Here is a 17,031-nt window from a genome sequence, read left to right on the forward strand (position 1 = left end):
GGGCGCCGTCTAATCGCGATTCGCATAGGAGTCGCAAATCGGTTAGGGAACGCGATAAACAATTGGCCGTGCTAATGGCCGAGCTCGAGGTTCGTAAAGCCCGTCTAGCCGTTGCTAAGACAGAGTCCGACACTGCAAATGTACGGCTGCAGATTGCGCAATTGAAGGCGCAGTCTGTCGGCAGCAGTGACGCGACCGTCGAAGCTACTAAGATAAAGTCCGACACTGCAAATTTACGGCTGCAGGTTGCGCAACTGAAGGCGCAGTCTGTCGGCAGCAGTGACGCGACCGTCGAAGAACGGACTAGAAGTTGGGTAGAACGACAAGCGAGGTTACAGCACGAGATCGCAAAGGAAAACGTTAAAATCCCGCCGCCGAAAGAGACCGCGCAAACGCAACCGCCGCCGCGTGCAGCCGTCGATCGGGCTAGCAGACCACCCCCGCGCATTTTAGAGGTACCGCACGGTACCTACGCGCCAATGTACCATAAACCGCCGGAATTACCTGCATTCGGCGGAGATATCACCGAATGGATATCATTTAGGGCAGAGTTCGAAGATACGTCGCCCATGTTTAGTGCCGTCAATAACGTCAGTCGGATTAGGCGCGCACTTAAGGGCGAAGCTCGGACGGCCGTAAAATCAATAATGTACACGGTTCAGGATCCGTACGAGATAATGGAAGCGTTGGAGCGGCAGTTCGGCGACCCTGAGGAGATTGTTCTTACGGAAATTCATAACGTTAAACGCATGCCGCGTTTATCCGAAGACAATTCGAATATAACCTCATTCGCCGCGCATGTAGCGAATGCCGTCGCCACCATTAGATCCTTGCGTCAAGAGAAATACTTGCACGCGCCTGAGCTCGTGAATAAAATCGTGGATAAATTGAATCTGATAGTGCGCTATGAATGGGCCAAATACAGGCAGTCTAACGTAGAATCGCCCGGGTTAGTAGCGATTTCCGAGTTTCTTAACGAAATTAGCACTGCGGCCAAGCGCATAAACCGACTTAAGCCGTCCAACCGATCACGGAATGCAGTGAACGCGGTTTCCTCTGCGCGCGAACCCGAAAGATCGAGCCAAGCTCTCTCTAGGTCTCGCGACCCCGCGTTCTACCGTGATACGTATGATAGTTCGCGAAATGAACGAAATGCGGTTTCCTCTGTGCGCGAGCCCAGTCGATCGAGCCGCGCTCTCGCTGGCCCCCGCGCCCCCGCGTCCCTTCGCGACTATAGTTCGGAATCGGAATCAGATTACCACGAGTCATACACACGTGATACGGGAAATAGATCGCGTTTTAATAAATCGACCGTAGCTCAAGTAAAGCACCGCGATGGTAATTTAAAGAAAAAGCCAGCGTCAACCAGAGCTCAGCCCAGGCAGCAGACATCGTCTGTCTCTGTCTCGCGCGATGCGTGCGCCATATGTAAGAACGGCAAAGAACACAAAGTTAGTGAGTGTTCGAAATTTCTAGCCGCGACTATATCTGAGCGATGGGACTTGGCAAAGGGTGCTAAATTGTGCTGTAGATGTTTAGGCGCGAGTCACCCTAAGCCTTATGGGTGCCAATATGTCGCGTGTGGCATGAATCAGTGCGAAGCCGGACATAATAAACTATTACACGGTCGAAACGCGGCCGCGTCCGCGAGCGGTAATAGAGTCCCGGCAGCACCTGCAGTACTCAATGTTAGACTGCCGCAGACGTGTCACAAAGTCATGCCTGTAGAGGTGTCGGAACCGTTAGGTACCGTCCAAACCCTCGCGCCACTTGACGAAGGCGCGACAATGACTTTGACGCTACACGAAACTGCGGACAGAATCGCGCCCGCGGTACAATTGGTTGGGCACGCAAAGCCTAATACCGCGGACGACGAGGCCTTACAACTTGTGAAACGGCATTCTGAGGTAGAATCATTAGGCGTTTCGCAAAAGTTGCCTCGGGTCGACCCCGACCAACGTGCGCTAGATTTACTAGAAGCCACCTGCGAAAAGATACCGGGGGAGCAAAGGTATCGCTCGGGCTTACTTTGGCGGTCAAATGACGAGAAACTCCCCAATAACCAAGCGCAAGCATTGCAACGGCCGTACAGTCTAGAACGAAAGCTAGACCACGATGCGAAACTTAAAGCCGAATATGCAAAGTGTATGTTGCTTGACAAAGGTTACGCGGAGAAAATAGACTCGCCACCGCCCCCCGAGGCACCCCGGACGTGGCCTCTGGCGCATTTCCCAACTTTTCACCCGCAACGCGGCAAAATGCGATTAGTTTGGGACACGGCCGCCACAGCTTGCGAACGTTCGCTTAACAGCGCGCTGTTGGCTGGCCCCGACCTGTTAAAGTCACTTTTTGGCGTATTAATGCGCTTCCGCGAAAGTAAAATCGCGGTGTTAGCCGACGTCAAACAGATGTTTTTACAGATCGAAATAATAGAGCAAGATCGCGATATGTTACGTTTCGTTTGGCGGACAGGGATCGATTGGGATAGGCCTATATCCGTCTCACTCGCACCCGCGTGGCGATCGTTCATTAATAATGTACGGTTAGTTCGCGCCACCGCTGGTAGTCTGGTTGCCGCCGAGGTTTTCAAAGCCGTATTGCTCGCTAAGAAAACGTAAAGAAACTGCATGAAGGTGACGTAGTAACGAGGAACGTGGCCCAGAGGCGTAATCGCCCAGCTATATCCTGGCCTGGATGGCCATTGTTCGCACACGCGCAGGTGACGTGCGCCGCCCAGTTTCTAGACTCATCCCCATTTACTCCGCGCATGAAGACGGTGTTAACACACGTGGGGGAGACTGTCGTAAATAGCTATTAGGGTCATGTATGTGTTAGATTAGTCTTTACGTTTAGGTTGCTATTTTTACTTTTGTATATCATGTTTTACTTTGTGCTCACATATTATGTCAAATGAATTGCGTGGAATGTTTTATATCTAGTTATAAGTCTAGGATTCATGCTCCTTTCATACGTGCTTAATATTGTATCTATTTATAAGTCTAGGATTCGTGCTCCTTTCATACGTGCTTATAATTAACGAGATTGACAGAAATAAATAAAACTCACTCTGCATATAATGCCCACTAGTTCAGAGATACAAATCGCCCGGCCATTCCTATATAAACCCGCGCCATTTGTAGCATATTCAGAGAACTCAGAGAGCTTAACTCTATCACTTGCCTGAACACTCTCCAGTAAATAAACTCAGATATATGTGTTTTTATTTCACACAACACATATTCCGGTAAATGGAGGTATAGCGGACTTCGAGACAGCACGACGGCCAGCGCGTTCCAGCGGCGAGTTTCTACGCTTCACCCAACGAACCCCTCATCACGAAAAGTTACAGTCTACACTCCACACTCGTCCTATGGATAGTTCCATTCGATCACGATTTAAGGAAGCGAGCGCTAACCTAAAAAGAAAGGCTGATGAAAAAATTGATTCTCTCATGTCAGGATCTGGGTATAAAATGTCGAATAAAAGAAGAGAACCGCTCATTACTCGAAAAGCATCGCGACGAAGAGGAAGTAAAAATAATAATAAAAATAACGATATATTTTCAAGTTAAATAATGTCATTTCTACACAATCATTCATGTGAATGTGCAAAATCAGAATTAGATATATTTGCCCTTCCATCAACTCAAACAAGTATTGAAAGCGGACATTGGATTCATTACAAACCAATTTCATCTTTAAGTGATGATGGCCCCATTGAATTTCAAGTACCTGGATCAGGAGATGACTACATTGATCTATCACACACAATGTTACATATTACTGCTAAAGTGTTGAATCAAGATGGGACAAAATTAAAAGCAGATGCCGGAGTTGGACCCACCAATAACTGGCTACATTCCCTTTTCAACCAACTTGATGTATATTTAAATCAAAAACTCATATCACCCCCAAACAATACATATGCTTACCGTGCTTATATGGAAAATCTTCTCAACTATGGACCGGCAGCCAAAAAAACCCATCTTACTTGTGGGTTATGGTATGAGGATACCCCAGATTTTATGGATACCGTTGACGCCAACAACAAAGGATTTCAGAAAAGACTAGAATTTATCAAAGAGAGTAAGCAAGTGGAAATGATTGGACATTTGCATGGCGATATATTTAACCAAGAGAAATTCTTGATAAATGGCGTTGAATTGCGTATTAAGTTAGTCCGATCAAAAGAATCGTTTAATTTAATTTGTCATCAAGATAAAAAATTTAAAGTACAAATAACAGATGCTAGTCTCATTGTTAGAAGAACAAAAATTAATCCTAGCGTTTTGTTAGCCCATCAAAAAGTATTGGCAACAACGACTGCGAAGTACCCCATTACGAGAGCAGAAGTTAAGGTTCTCACAATACCATCAGGGGTCCAGGGTAAAACATTGGATAATATATTTCTCGGACAAATTCCTAAACGGTGTATTATTGGATTTGTATCAAATTCAGGTTTTAATGGAAATTTAGCTTTGAATCCATTTAATTTTCAAAACTATAATATGAATTCATTTAGTTTGTTTGTAGATGGTCATGAAATTCCTTCTAAAACATTACAACCGTCATTTAGTTCTGGTTTAATAGCGGCGGCATATCACACCTTATTTTCCGGAACTGGTATTCATTTTCACAACGAAGGTAATGGAATAAGTAGAACAGATTATGGTGGAGGTTATTGTTTGTTATGTTTTGATTTAACCCCAGATTTATCTGCTAGTTCAACTTCACATTGGAATCTTGTTAGACATGGAAGTGTTCGGATAGAAGTACGCTTTGATTCGGCTCTAACTAGCACCATTAATTGTATCGTTTATGCAGAATTTGATAACATTATTGAAATAAACAAAAACCGTGATGTATCTGTAGATTATAATAGTTGAAAAACATAATTATATAAATACAATGTTTTCTTTCGTTTACTTTATTTTGTTGTAGACATTGTTTGCAGCATCATCAAGACAAAATTGTTATTAATTAAGTAATTATGGATACTAATGAGATACAATTTTGTATGAAGAAATTAAACCCACTTTTTGAAACAAATGTTTTTGCTGCTAACAAAATACCTATTTGGGTCGATCTACCTGTCTTTATTGTTAGTAATTTGGACCCTGACACGAAACCAGGCTCCCACTGGGTTGCCATACACATTGATGTTACTGGTATAGGAGAATATTTTGATTCCTTCGGAAAGAAGCCTTCAGGTTACCATAACTTATTTTTAAAAAGAAACACCAGACAGTGGTTTTATAACAATAAACCTCTTCAAAACCATTTTACTTCAGTTTGTGGTGAATATTGTTTAGTTTATTTGTATTTTAAATATCATGGAAAAACTATGAAAGATATGCTAAGTTTGTTTTCTGATAATTCTGTATGTAATGACCTTATATTAAGGAATATGTTTAAAACATTTTTTGTGAAATAAAATAATACGTGTACTTAAATAAGATTTTTTATTTTTTCATATAATACAAAGACCATTCTAAACTATACTTTTTTTTTAAAATTTTATTATTTACAAAATATTTCTTAACATTCTTTGTTACTTAAAAACGAGACGACACAAAAAAATCTGTTACATGGAAAATGTACTTAAGGAGAGGTAAAAAATGAGAAATACGTTAACACAATCATTAAGCTACTACTATCATTAATAATTATAACTATCACTGTTTCTTATTATCTATAAAATATTTCACACTACTGTCCTTAGAAGCTAATTGCTTTGTTATGTTATAAATAATATTTCGCGTATTTTGTAGCTCCAAATCGTCTTCCAACGCAAAATATTTCAATCTGAAGTCCGCATGCTTCCAGTGTTCCATGGGTGGGACGTTTTTAATTGTTTGCATATCATATATCTCGATTTTAATCAAATGTGATGCATACGCCCCGTCGTCTTGTCCGGATGATAAGTTTGCAACACCGTCTGGTGAACTTTTGCTCACATTCGAAGACCGTTTCACAATTTTGGGTTGCTTTTTAGGTCGTTCAAAGAAACTATCGATATTGTTTCCTGAACGTTTCTTTGCGATGGCTTGTTTAACTTTGAAACCAAGCGTACCCTCTTCATCGCTTGATTCGTCTTTATTATTATCCGGGTAGTAATAGTTCTTGAAAGTATTTTCAGTGAACTGAAACAATATAAAACAATAATTTACACACTGTCTACAATCTTGATAATTCAAACACAAAAAACACAAGTGAAAACAAAACAAAGTAAGTTACGGTAATAAAAGACATACTTACATCCATTGTTGGGTCTTTCTATAAACACTTAAACACTTCACTGTTGAATTAACACTATATTTCTATATACTGCAATAGATACAAGGAGCTCTGATACAGTGGACTGCCACGACGGTAATACTTACTCAAACTCATTTCTCTTCGGCTTTTATACTGTGTCACTATGACCAGGGTACAGTACCGTTAAAATCATGTCTCAACAAGTTCATCTAATACATACGCTCTCTTTACTAAAACCCAAATTCAAAAGCATAATAGGAAACAATAAATCCATTGTCGGTATAAAATATAATAGATGTCTACCAATAAAGCAATTATGCTGTTATAACAATGAATAGCAACGCACAAGAAATGTTGACGTATTAGACTAAATCATGTTGAAACCAGTTGACACGTCTCGTTCCTTTTTTTAATCACACAAAGTAACATGTCTCAACAAGTTCATCTAAACAGACGTTCTCTTTACTCAAACCCAAATTATAAAAGAATAGGTATAGGAAACAATAAATCCATTGTCAGCATAAAATATAATAGACGTCTATTAATAAAGCAATTATGCTGTTATAACAATGAATAGCAACGCACAAGAAATGTTGATGTATTAGACTAAATCATGTTGAAACCAGTTGACATGTCTCGTTCTTTTTTTTAAATCACACAAAGTAACATGTATCAACAAGTTCATCTAAACAGACGTTCTCTTTACTCAAACCCAAATTATAAAAGAATAGGTATAGGAAACAATAAATCCATTGTCAGTATAAAATATAATAGACGTCTATCAATAAAACAATTAAGCTATTATAACAATGAACACAAGTGCACAAGAAATGCCTCACACGCCTCGTTATTTTTTTAAATAATGGAAAGAAACAAGTAACTACGAGTTTACTTTATATCGGAAGACTAGGTGAAAGCAGGTTAGTTTGAAATGAGTTAGGTTGATTTTAGTTAGGTTTGGTCAAGTTAGGTTTAGGTTAGGTTTTCGAAGAATAAGTTAGGTTTGGTAAAAGGTTAAGGTTAGTTTAGGCTGCCAAAGGATTACTAGTGTAAATTCTACGTCAGAAGAAGGTTAGAACTGTATTCCTTATAAATCGAAATAGCTCCAAGAGGTAATAAGATAATGCGGGTTATTAGAGTTGATAGTTAGAGTACCTATGCATCACAAATAAGTACCTATCGCTAATACCTATTGCAAATAGCTGTCGCTAATACCTATTGCAAAATACCTATCACAAACACCTACAGTATACACACATAAAGAAGGCATGAATGGAGACGTCGGTGGGTTAAGGAAAGGGTCCAGGCAGGTAGTATGCTCGGTAACACAATAGCGCGCCCGAGTCGAGATCGAACAATAGAAAAGGGTCGATAAGCCTATTGTTACCGTGGTGAACAAGGTGTATTGTTTAATTAGCGTATTTCGTAAGTCCCTGAAGGAGGCGCCGGGCACTGCTGAGACCTAGCGCAATCAATTCAAATGGGGGGTTTTTTTTTTTTTTTTTTTTTTTTTTTTTGTTTTTTTTTTTTTTTTTTTTTAGGTTCAGCAGGGGCGGTGGCTCGGCCTTGGGGTCAGGATCGGGGACCACTGAGAGGCGGGGCCAGAATCGGGGAATACTTTCTACTATTTCTGCCGTTATTGCTATCTATCTCTACGTCTATAATCTAATTCTCTAAAACTACCCTCATGGAACTCGTACTTTACTAACTAAACCGCTATCATGTTCTTTAAATTTTCTAATTAATAGGTACAAATTATTTTTTTATTAACCCCTACCGGTTAACGAACTTCTACAAAGTTCGAAAAATTAATTTGCCATTAATCCCTACCGGTTAATGAGCTGTTTGCCTATTGTATTAGGATATAAGACTTCTACAAAGTTTTATGATAAAGAATAGTATGCGTGAATAACTTGGATACTGAGGTTTAGAGTTAGACGAATTTAACATCTATTAATAGTTATATGAGAGTATTTTATACTAGCTTAAGTAAAATACTCAGTCTGTATGGACGCAAAAACACTTCTCTGTTGTGTTTTTTGCTTGTTTGTCTGCGTGTTGTATGTATGAAGAGGTATCTTGTGATTGAAGCCTGATTGATAACTTGTATTTCTATTAAGTAAAATATAGAGACTTAGCAGCGGATTTTCTTAGCAGAAATCCTAACCTAAAAAGGGGGGTATGTAACGGTTTGCTATAAAACCTCGTTAGCGCTAAGCGTTTTGTGCTGGCCGGTTGTTAAAAAAAAAATTAAAAACATTTTTAAATAGTTTTCTGGAATCTGTCACTTGAAGAAAATTGATGGACATCTACGACAATTTCTTGCAAATAAGATACTAAATATCTCTAAAATAATATAATTTACCTAACTTAATCTATCTAGATCGTGCCTTATTGGTATTATGCTGTGTACATTTCCCCGGATCGGGGATCAAGTCTTGGCTTGAAATCTGCACCCTGCCTGAAAACCCTCTATCTTGCACTATCCCGGGTTGCGCTATGCGTAAGCTCTGTATCTGGAAGGTTTCCGTTCCGAGCTGAGGATCCTGAACCACAGCGGGAAGCCATCCTAGTCTACTCTGGTCCAACTGGGACTCCTGCGCTGTACCGCGGAGCCATCTACAACAGCCGCGCCCGCGATGTAGAGCCTCAGGAAAGTGCCTTCTTTTAAGGACTTGTTTCTATATTTCTTTCTGTGTCAGCTCAGTTTTACGTACTCACGACCTAACTAACTTGTTATTAATTTTAATTAATATTAAATATTTTTTTCTAAATTAAACTTTCATTTCTAACCTATCTATCTCTATCTACATGTGACGCTAAACGTCACAGTAGAACTATTCACAAAACTTGCTTTCATTAAGCCGCTAACGACAAACCATTCCCTGCTCAGAAACCCTCAGTTATAAATAGTTCTTAGATAGGAAGTCCACAGATCATCAATTAAGCAGTAGGTCACCGACTTCAAACACAGATCGACTCCACGGGCTCTACACATCAGTCTCTGGTCCCGAGTCTGCAAGCAACAGGTGTTGACATCAGCAAAGGGCTACACACCTGTTCGAGAAGGTCGCCGACGGTCTGCGAGACCGGCCGCAGCGTGAAGCGGCATCGCTCGCGGCGCGACGGCAGCGGGACCGTGATCACGGGCAGCCCGCGCCGGTACGTCACCGTCACATCTGAAACAAACATGCCCTACGTTAAAGTTTATCCCACAAATTATAAAAACTAACTTGAATGAGTGTCAAAAAAATCTACCAATTAAAAAGATAAAATTGCAGAGCAATCTATAATACAGCAAAAACAAAAACTAGACAGGATCCAGTTATGTTAGTTTTACAGTCTACGCTTAAAAGGAAAGAGTCCGAAGAAATCCGAACACAACTACTCTCTCTCATAGATAGAAGGTAGCTTGTCAAAAAATTTTTTTAAAATTTGTTTGATTGCTTATTGATCAATCAGTTCCACAACTGTATTCCATATTTATTATGAGTAAAAGCTATTTATTGTCAGAATTCTACATAAGTATATAGTTAAACCTTAAATTGAAATCCCTTCCCTCACAACGGCCTGTCATTTACAAAATGACATTGGAGCTCGTAAACCATAGCGTAAATAAAGATAAACGGAGGCAGGCCAGCAGAACGCTAATCAGCATACATTCGGTTTGGAACTGCAGCAATTTCTGCCAACTGCCAGACCATGAATCAATACGTTCATAAAAAGGCTGGCATATCGCCGAGGGAGAACAAAGAGAAACAACTTTTGACTTATTAGGGTAACGTTCCATTTCTGACCGCAGCTGCACTACTAGTACTCGTACGAACGCGTCGGTGTTATTGTAAATTTTCATAGTACAATGAATGGTAGTGCTGCTGTCGTTGGAAATGGACTGTCACCTTTACGCAGTTTTTACTGAAACATTTTACTGAAAGATAAGAGTTTAAAATTTAGTGTTGCAAACGCAGATATTGAAACGTGCTACATATTTTAAAAGGAGTTAAATAAAATTGCAAAGCTCCGGCTTGTTCAAAGAAAGCTATAGCACGTTAGCACACAAAAAAAAATGAAATTAAATACTTTGTAAAAATGTGGTGTCTAAAATTGCTTGCTAGAGGAACCTATTTTGGGAGATGAAAAAGCGAACAAATTATTATTTAAGAAACTTTATTAAACCTAAGATCTTGCCAGTGGTAAGTTTGTGATTTAATCCTAACCTGCGACTTCTGTGTGAACCTTTAACTTGATTTGACGACACCTAATTTTAGAACTTAGCTCAGTGGAAAGCCGGGCCGCTTAACAGGTCCAGAATAAAGCTTCACACCGAATTCTACTTATTTAAGAACTAATTTATTTTAATACTAAATAACTATGTACCAGGATTTTCAAATGTCTTTATCTTACTTTAGTGGTTGCTCAAAATTCTAAATTTACTCTAAACTTTGCAGCTGGCGCTGATGCCCTACTAAATTAAATCATGGAAAGGACCGACCTCAGAATTTAAACGCTCCTCAGATGCAGCGGGGTGACAGGCTGCTTTCCCCGGTGAAGCTAGATGCTGAGCGGAGACGTAGAGCTCAGGGGCCGCGCACGTGGTACCAAAATGACGTGGCACAGGCAGATGGCGTGCTTAAATTCCTCGCTCCAGGAGGTCTCCAAAATTAAATCGACTTCTAAGATTTTTGAAGCTTTTGAGATAAATACTCAATGGATGAAATAAATGAATGATTGAATAAATAAATGAATCCCGGCTCCGCACTGGAAGCTGCTAAGACTACTGGCGGAGCGCTCCCTTCCCTCGAGCAGGAGTCTCTTCAGTGGAGCTTCCGAAGGACTCAAGCCGTTTCCATCTTTCAGACCACCATGCCGAAAGTGTGGTCTTCCCACAAATTGGGCTCTTGCGAGCGAGTGTCCCCAGAGGGGGTCCCGAATAAAATGTGTCTATCATTCTCGAATGATCTCCTTCAATATGGAGTCCCTGCGAGCCCTAACAAAAGGTAGGGTGGCAGTCCCTTGAAGACACAAATCCTTCGAAAATTCTGTCTGAATTATTTAGACAATTTCACTCCTGAGCCTAAGAAATATATTTTTACCATTTAATCTAATATTGTTTCATTCCAGAGCCACTTTGTAAGTCTGTAATTTCTATGTTTTGTTTTACATCAAAATTGTTTTTTATCTAATAAATCATATTAATCATACCTAATTCATAAAAAGTTTTCCTGGAGTGACAACATAAATATCTCAAGTTTTAATTATTTTTAGTCATATGACAACATTGACAACCCCTCGGAGTAAATATCTATGGAGTAGAGACGCGCACTAATTTCTATCTGAAAAATTCTGTCGTTTATGGCGCGGGGGACGAGGTAACGCACACAAATAATGTTAACACTAATGCATTTTTAGCATACGTCGCTACACACGCACACGACAAAATTATCAAACACTAGCAAAAACTATATTCACACAAGTACAAGAACAAACACAGACAACCCTGTCCGTGAACGGGATGACGTCAGTTCTAAGTAAACCTAGATAGTGCGAGGGACGCGTCGATAATATTGTCGATAAAATTGACAATGAATTTTAATTTCTGGTTTTATCAATTATAATAATAATACAATATCAAGTCTTTGTACCAGCATTTTACTAACTTTCAATTTTTGTATTGTTTAGATGTTATTTCTAATAGTTTGTCAATTTGTTTAGGGCCAATCTTGCAAGCTGATATAGAATGATTTTTTATTATCAGTTCATTAGTTAATATTTTACATGTTGGTTTACTTCTGAAAGCAATGCAATATACTATCGAACATGCAGATCTGCATGATGATAGAGATGGAACGTGGCCATAGGATGTCATTGAAGGGATATTGAGTAGGGGATAATTAGTATACATATCGGCGGTAGATCGTAAAATCGGGCATATCGAGATATTCCTAGGCATATCATGAAACGCCGCCATTTAATAATCTGCCTTTTGCCTTTTTTGCCACTGCTAGTGCTGCATTCTATGTGGCATTTGGAGCAGAATGCGTAGATACTAGGTAGGTACTAAAATCATACGCTACCCAAACACGTACTATAAGTAGGATGTCAAGCCATTTCAATGGTTATCATTTGCTAAAATTTAGGACATCCTACTTATTCGATATGCCTAAATGTTGAGGTTTGAACGGTATGGCTGGTGGTCACTAGTCAGATCATGACATGCCGGCGTTTCATGATCTGCTTAGGAATATCACACCTTGAAGTTAGCACGATATGGCTGGTGGTCACTGGGCAGATCATCATCTGCCTAGGAATATCACACCTTGAGGTTTGTACGATATGTCTGGTGTTCGCTAGTCATCATGACCATCTGTGTATTTGTATTATGTTTATATCGATTTTACCGATATTGGTTTTTATGGTGTCCCATCACTAATATTGGTACGGTGATACCAGAGTAATAAATTAAAAGTGCCTATTTATGGAAAGTGACAGCCGTAAATACCTTAAATTAATAATATATTTGACATGTTAAATAAAAATATATAGCTGGTCAAGCAAATCTTGTCAGTAAAAAAGGCGCGAAATTCTAATTTTCTATAGGACGATATCCCTTCCCGCCTACATTTTTCAAATTTGCCGCCTTTTTCTACTGACAAGATCTGCTTGACCAGCTATATGTAGAAACTAAAGGAAAAAATAATTTTCAAAAAATAGTCTATCGGTAATTTTACGTTATTTAGGGGTTGTGCACAAATCACGCGAGATGTTTTCGACTACTTTTTGATCCCCCGTCCCCCTTTTCTTTATTCTTATAGATCTATTAATTTGATTAAATAGATTAGGTTGATATGAAACTAAGGTGTTATATAAAAATAATGTGTTACATAAATTATATAACAAAAAGCATAGCAAATAGGGCATATTACTGCAATGTTCTGCCGCCAGAGTGTAGCACTAAGCTAGCTAGTAAATTTTCTCTTTTCTCTTTATCGCTCAAATATGCAATAGTGATAGAGAGGTTAGATAACGAAATTTAAATTTTCTTGTTCCGCGGCGGACCCCCAGATTGTGATGGATTGTGGTAGTCGCGCCCCCTACGCAGAGTCTCGCATAATATTTCCTAGACATGTGTAAGTAATGCTCGTAGTATCACAATTGAGATATCTCTCGAACACGTAATATGCCATTACTCGTCACTCCGAGAAATCAACCATTACTTCAAACATTACGCATCACGCGAGCCGAGCGCCGAGCGCGCGACCACGCGAACGCCAACGACCGGCCGAAGCGCGCGAAATGGATTCAATTCCACTTAGGTTGACGCGCCGATATGAATGGTCAGTTAAAGTCTACTCACAGAGCGCGTAATGTGTAATGCCACTTGTGATAGTGTCATGTTTGTTCGCCATGCCATGATTGCTTTGTTATCTCACTCGCACTCGATCTCAGCGCTCGGTCGCTCTCGCTCTGCGATGCTTTCGGCTATCTTCGGAATAATTCGGATCGGTCCGCTCGGGCGATCGCCGCTGTGCGTTTAAGTAGACGCAAATTTCACTAATATTCTTACGAATAAGATTTTCTGCATCTGCAATAGATTTAAAACTCTAATGCGTCCGCGTAGAGTTTAAAATGTTTTCTTATAAGAAGAGAAGGACGCGGCTAAATCGAGTAATTTGTTTGAGATTTTGAAGTTGACGAAAACAAAACCGTTTTTTATTATTGTTGTGAAATGTTTGGTTGACTTTCGCGGTTCGCGGCGCTAAGTACGACTTATTACTTGTTTATCCCGTAATTTAATTGTGGATTAGTGCATATGAGTGTAGAAATTTGATTTGTGTATATATTGTATATAGGCTGTTTATTTATTTATTTATTATATCCGAGACGCCATAGAATCACTAGAGTGCCGTGGATGCGCTGCGTAATTGAGGAGATAACTGTAATGTGGCCATCTCGCGCGCGCCCGCGCGCTGTTTCACGTTCGGGTCATGTTTCGAGTGATGAGTGATGTGATATCTCAGTGTACCATTACGTGTTCGGAAAAGTGATGTGATATAGCATGGGTCTCTATTGGTTCCCATAATTTTTTTGTTCCGATTTATTCTTTCCATAACGTTTTCCATCATAATTTTTATTAATCATATTGTCAATAGTCATACATTTTAACAATATAAATTGCAGTTCCGATTTTTGCAGGTCATTATTATTGTTAGTCATAAAATTTGTTACTCATAATATTCAAAGTCCAGAAGGTATAACATTACATAATGTTGAAGGCAATAAACTTGCTTATAATAATCGTTGTAAGGTCTTTTATCGCAGGTTATAATGATAAGTAGGGCTCTATTGCATTTCCTAAATTTTAAGTTCCGATTTTTTTAGACCATAACGTTTTCCATCATAATTTTTATTAGTCATATTGTCAATAGTTATAAAATTAAACAAAACAAATTGCATGCTTGTCTACCTTGGCTTACTGATTTCCCTTTTTTATTTCTTATTTTTCATGTAGTTTATTAAGCCATTTCGTCCCTCGAACGAGTCGACGGAGCCCCGCTTCGCGGGGCTCCTATTTCCGCTCTGAGGGACACAAGGTAACTAACGAACCTACCTGAGGAAACAGATTTTTTGTTGTTTGGTTTACTGATTTCCCGCCATTTCTTATTTTTCATGTAGCTTATTAAACCATTTCGTCCCGCCAATGAGTCGACGGAGCCCCGCTTCGCGGGGCTCCTATTTCCGCTCTGAGGGACACAAGGTAACTAACGAACCTACCTGAGGAAACAGATTTCATTTTTCTTTATATGAAGGATGTCATTAAAAATGGTCCTTTGTTTGACATAATTATTGAAAGTCATAATGTTTAATATTATAGCTCCTAAATATTAGAATATAAGAGGATATCATTTTCTGACTATCGAAATTTGAAACAGTAAGTTTATGGGAAACAAAGAGATGACATTAAAACGATATGATTAACGACCATTAGTCCGATAAAATATATGCCTTAAAATATTTCTGAATAATTATTGATATACCTTTGAATGTTATACTCAACAATTTTATAACTTTTGTGATTATAGCGTTTAATATTATAGATGTTTAACATTAGAACTATGAAACGTTATACTTAACAAAAATTATGACTATTGATGTTTATGTCCATGAATTATATGGATATCAATTTCTGACTATCGAAATTCGAAACAATAAGTTTATGGGAAACAAAGGGATCCCGATATAGCATCACTTTTCGAAGCACTGTTTCGCGCATGTCTAATATTTCCTATTATAAATTCTACTCGTACCTAATTAATATTTAGAAAGTCTTCTTTAGAATTACCCTAAATTAGATCTAATATCATATCACTGGTATCACTGTCAGATTGACAATGTTTTTTAGTTATTTGCAAAATTAATGCACTATTTGATAATATTTAGATGTAATAGTACTTAAATATGATTAGAAACGTGTTCTTTTTGTAGACTAGACGTTGCCGATCTCATTTTGCATGAGAAAACGCTGCAATTCGGCATTTTCGGCTCCTATCATTCCGCTTAGACTGACGTTTGCTGAATGGCGTATGACGTGTGGCAACTAGTTTTATATAACCTCCTTGACCGGCGGCCGCGATCTTTTTGCAGAGGGGATCGCCTGTTAATGGCCGCTCCATAGATATTTACTCCGAGGACAACCCCAACAACAGATAAGCATCGAGAGGTGCATCTGAATATTCTGAATGCAACAGATTATGCATAGAAATGCAATCAATGTAATTTGTTTCGGACACCGTTAAAAACGTTGAAATTAGAAGAGGTATTTTTCTTTTTTTGTTATCAATCGACCCCAAATATTTATTTTAAATTTAGAAAAATGTACTACGTTACAATATAAAACGTCCGCTGCCTAAACGCCATGATTATATGCGTATGTACAGTAAGCTGCAGAGAGAAGTGAGTTGACCCCCTGCATAAAAACTTGTTTGCACACTATCAATAATAATATTATGGAAGGTAGGTGCTTACTCGTAAAGTAGTGTACCGACCTACTTACCGACAACAGCAGGCACCTTTCTATCAGAACTTCTGTCGGAATTTCAGGAATAAGGGCCTTTCTGTGATGGAAAGCCACATTTAACAGTAACTCCGTGTACTGTCTCGCCTTGTCCGTCGCCGCTCACAATACTGCTCACAAGCAAATTGTTTCATCAAGCCGCGGACGCACCCTGATTGTCTCGCTCCACTTAGCGTACCTTCCAGTTTCTCTCGCCACCTATGCTAATATATACCTTAATCGCTTGCAACAACCGCCATAATTAATTAATCACCCACTGATGAAAGGAGACAATTTTGAATGGAAACAAGTAAAGATTTATGCTATTTGTGATATGATAAGATACATATGTGAAGAAACAGATGAGAAAGTTGTTGTACCGTCTGTTAATTAAATATTTTATGAGGGACAATAAAGACTAGACCGATTACGATTCTTACTTAGTAAACACTACACTCTAAAAAAAATTTGGTTGGCCCTATCAATATCTTGATGGCCGTAATCAAGCATCTTGATTCCATACGAGCCTAACAAGAACTTAAACACATCAAACAAGGTAATTCTGATTGCTATTACTATTGTTAGGTAACTGAACCAATTAAGATCTTGTTCAATATTTACACGAAAAATAATTATGCTAACTAATTGATCTTAGTAAGATCAACTAAGGGCTTGATAATGAAAACAAACAAGTTAGTTCAACTATGATGTAAATCAATGTTA

General features: G+C 39.1%; 1 protein-coding gene across 1 annotated transcript in view; it reads right to left on the minus strand.

Moving 5' to 3' along the window:
* LOC134665902 (calcium uniporter protein, mitochondrial) overlaps window positions 1-17,031 on the minus strand; it is a 174,426-nt gene that overhangs the window by 40,826 nt on the left and 116,569 nt on the right. The window contains exon 3 of the mRNA XM_063522952.1: window positions 9,315-9,436. Coding sequence (XP_063379022.1) covers window positions 9,315-9,436 — 122 coding nt within the window. The remainder of the gene's footprint in view (window positions 1-9,314; window positions 9,437-17,031) is intronic.

Source organism: Cydia fagiglandana, chromosome 7 (genome assembly GCF_963556715.1).
Source record: "Cydia fagiglandana chromosome 7, ilCydFagi1.1, whole genome shotgun sequence".
Lineage (NCBI taxonomy): Eukaryota > Metazoa > Arthropoda > Insecta > Lepidoptera > Tortricidae > Cydia > Cydia fagiglandana.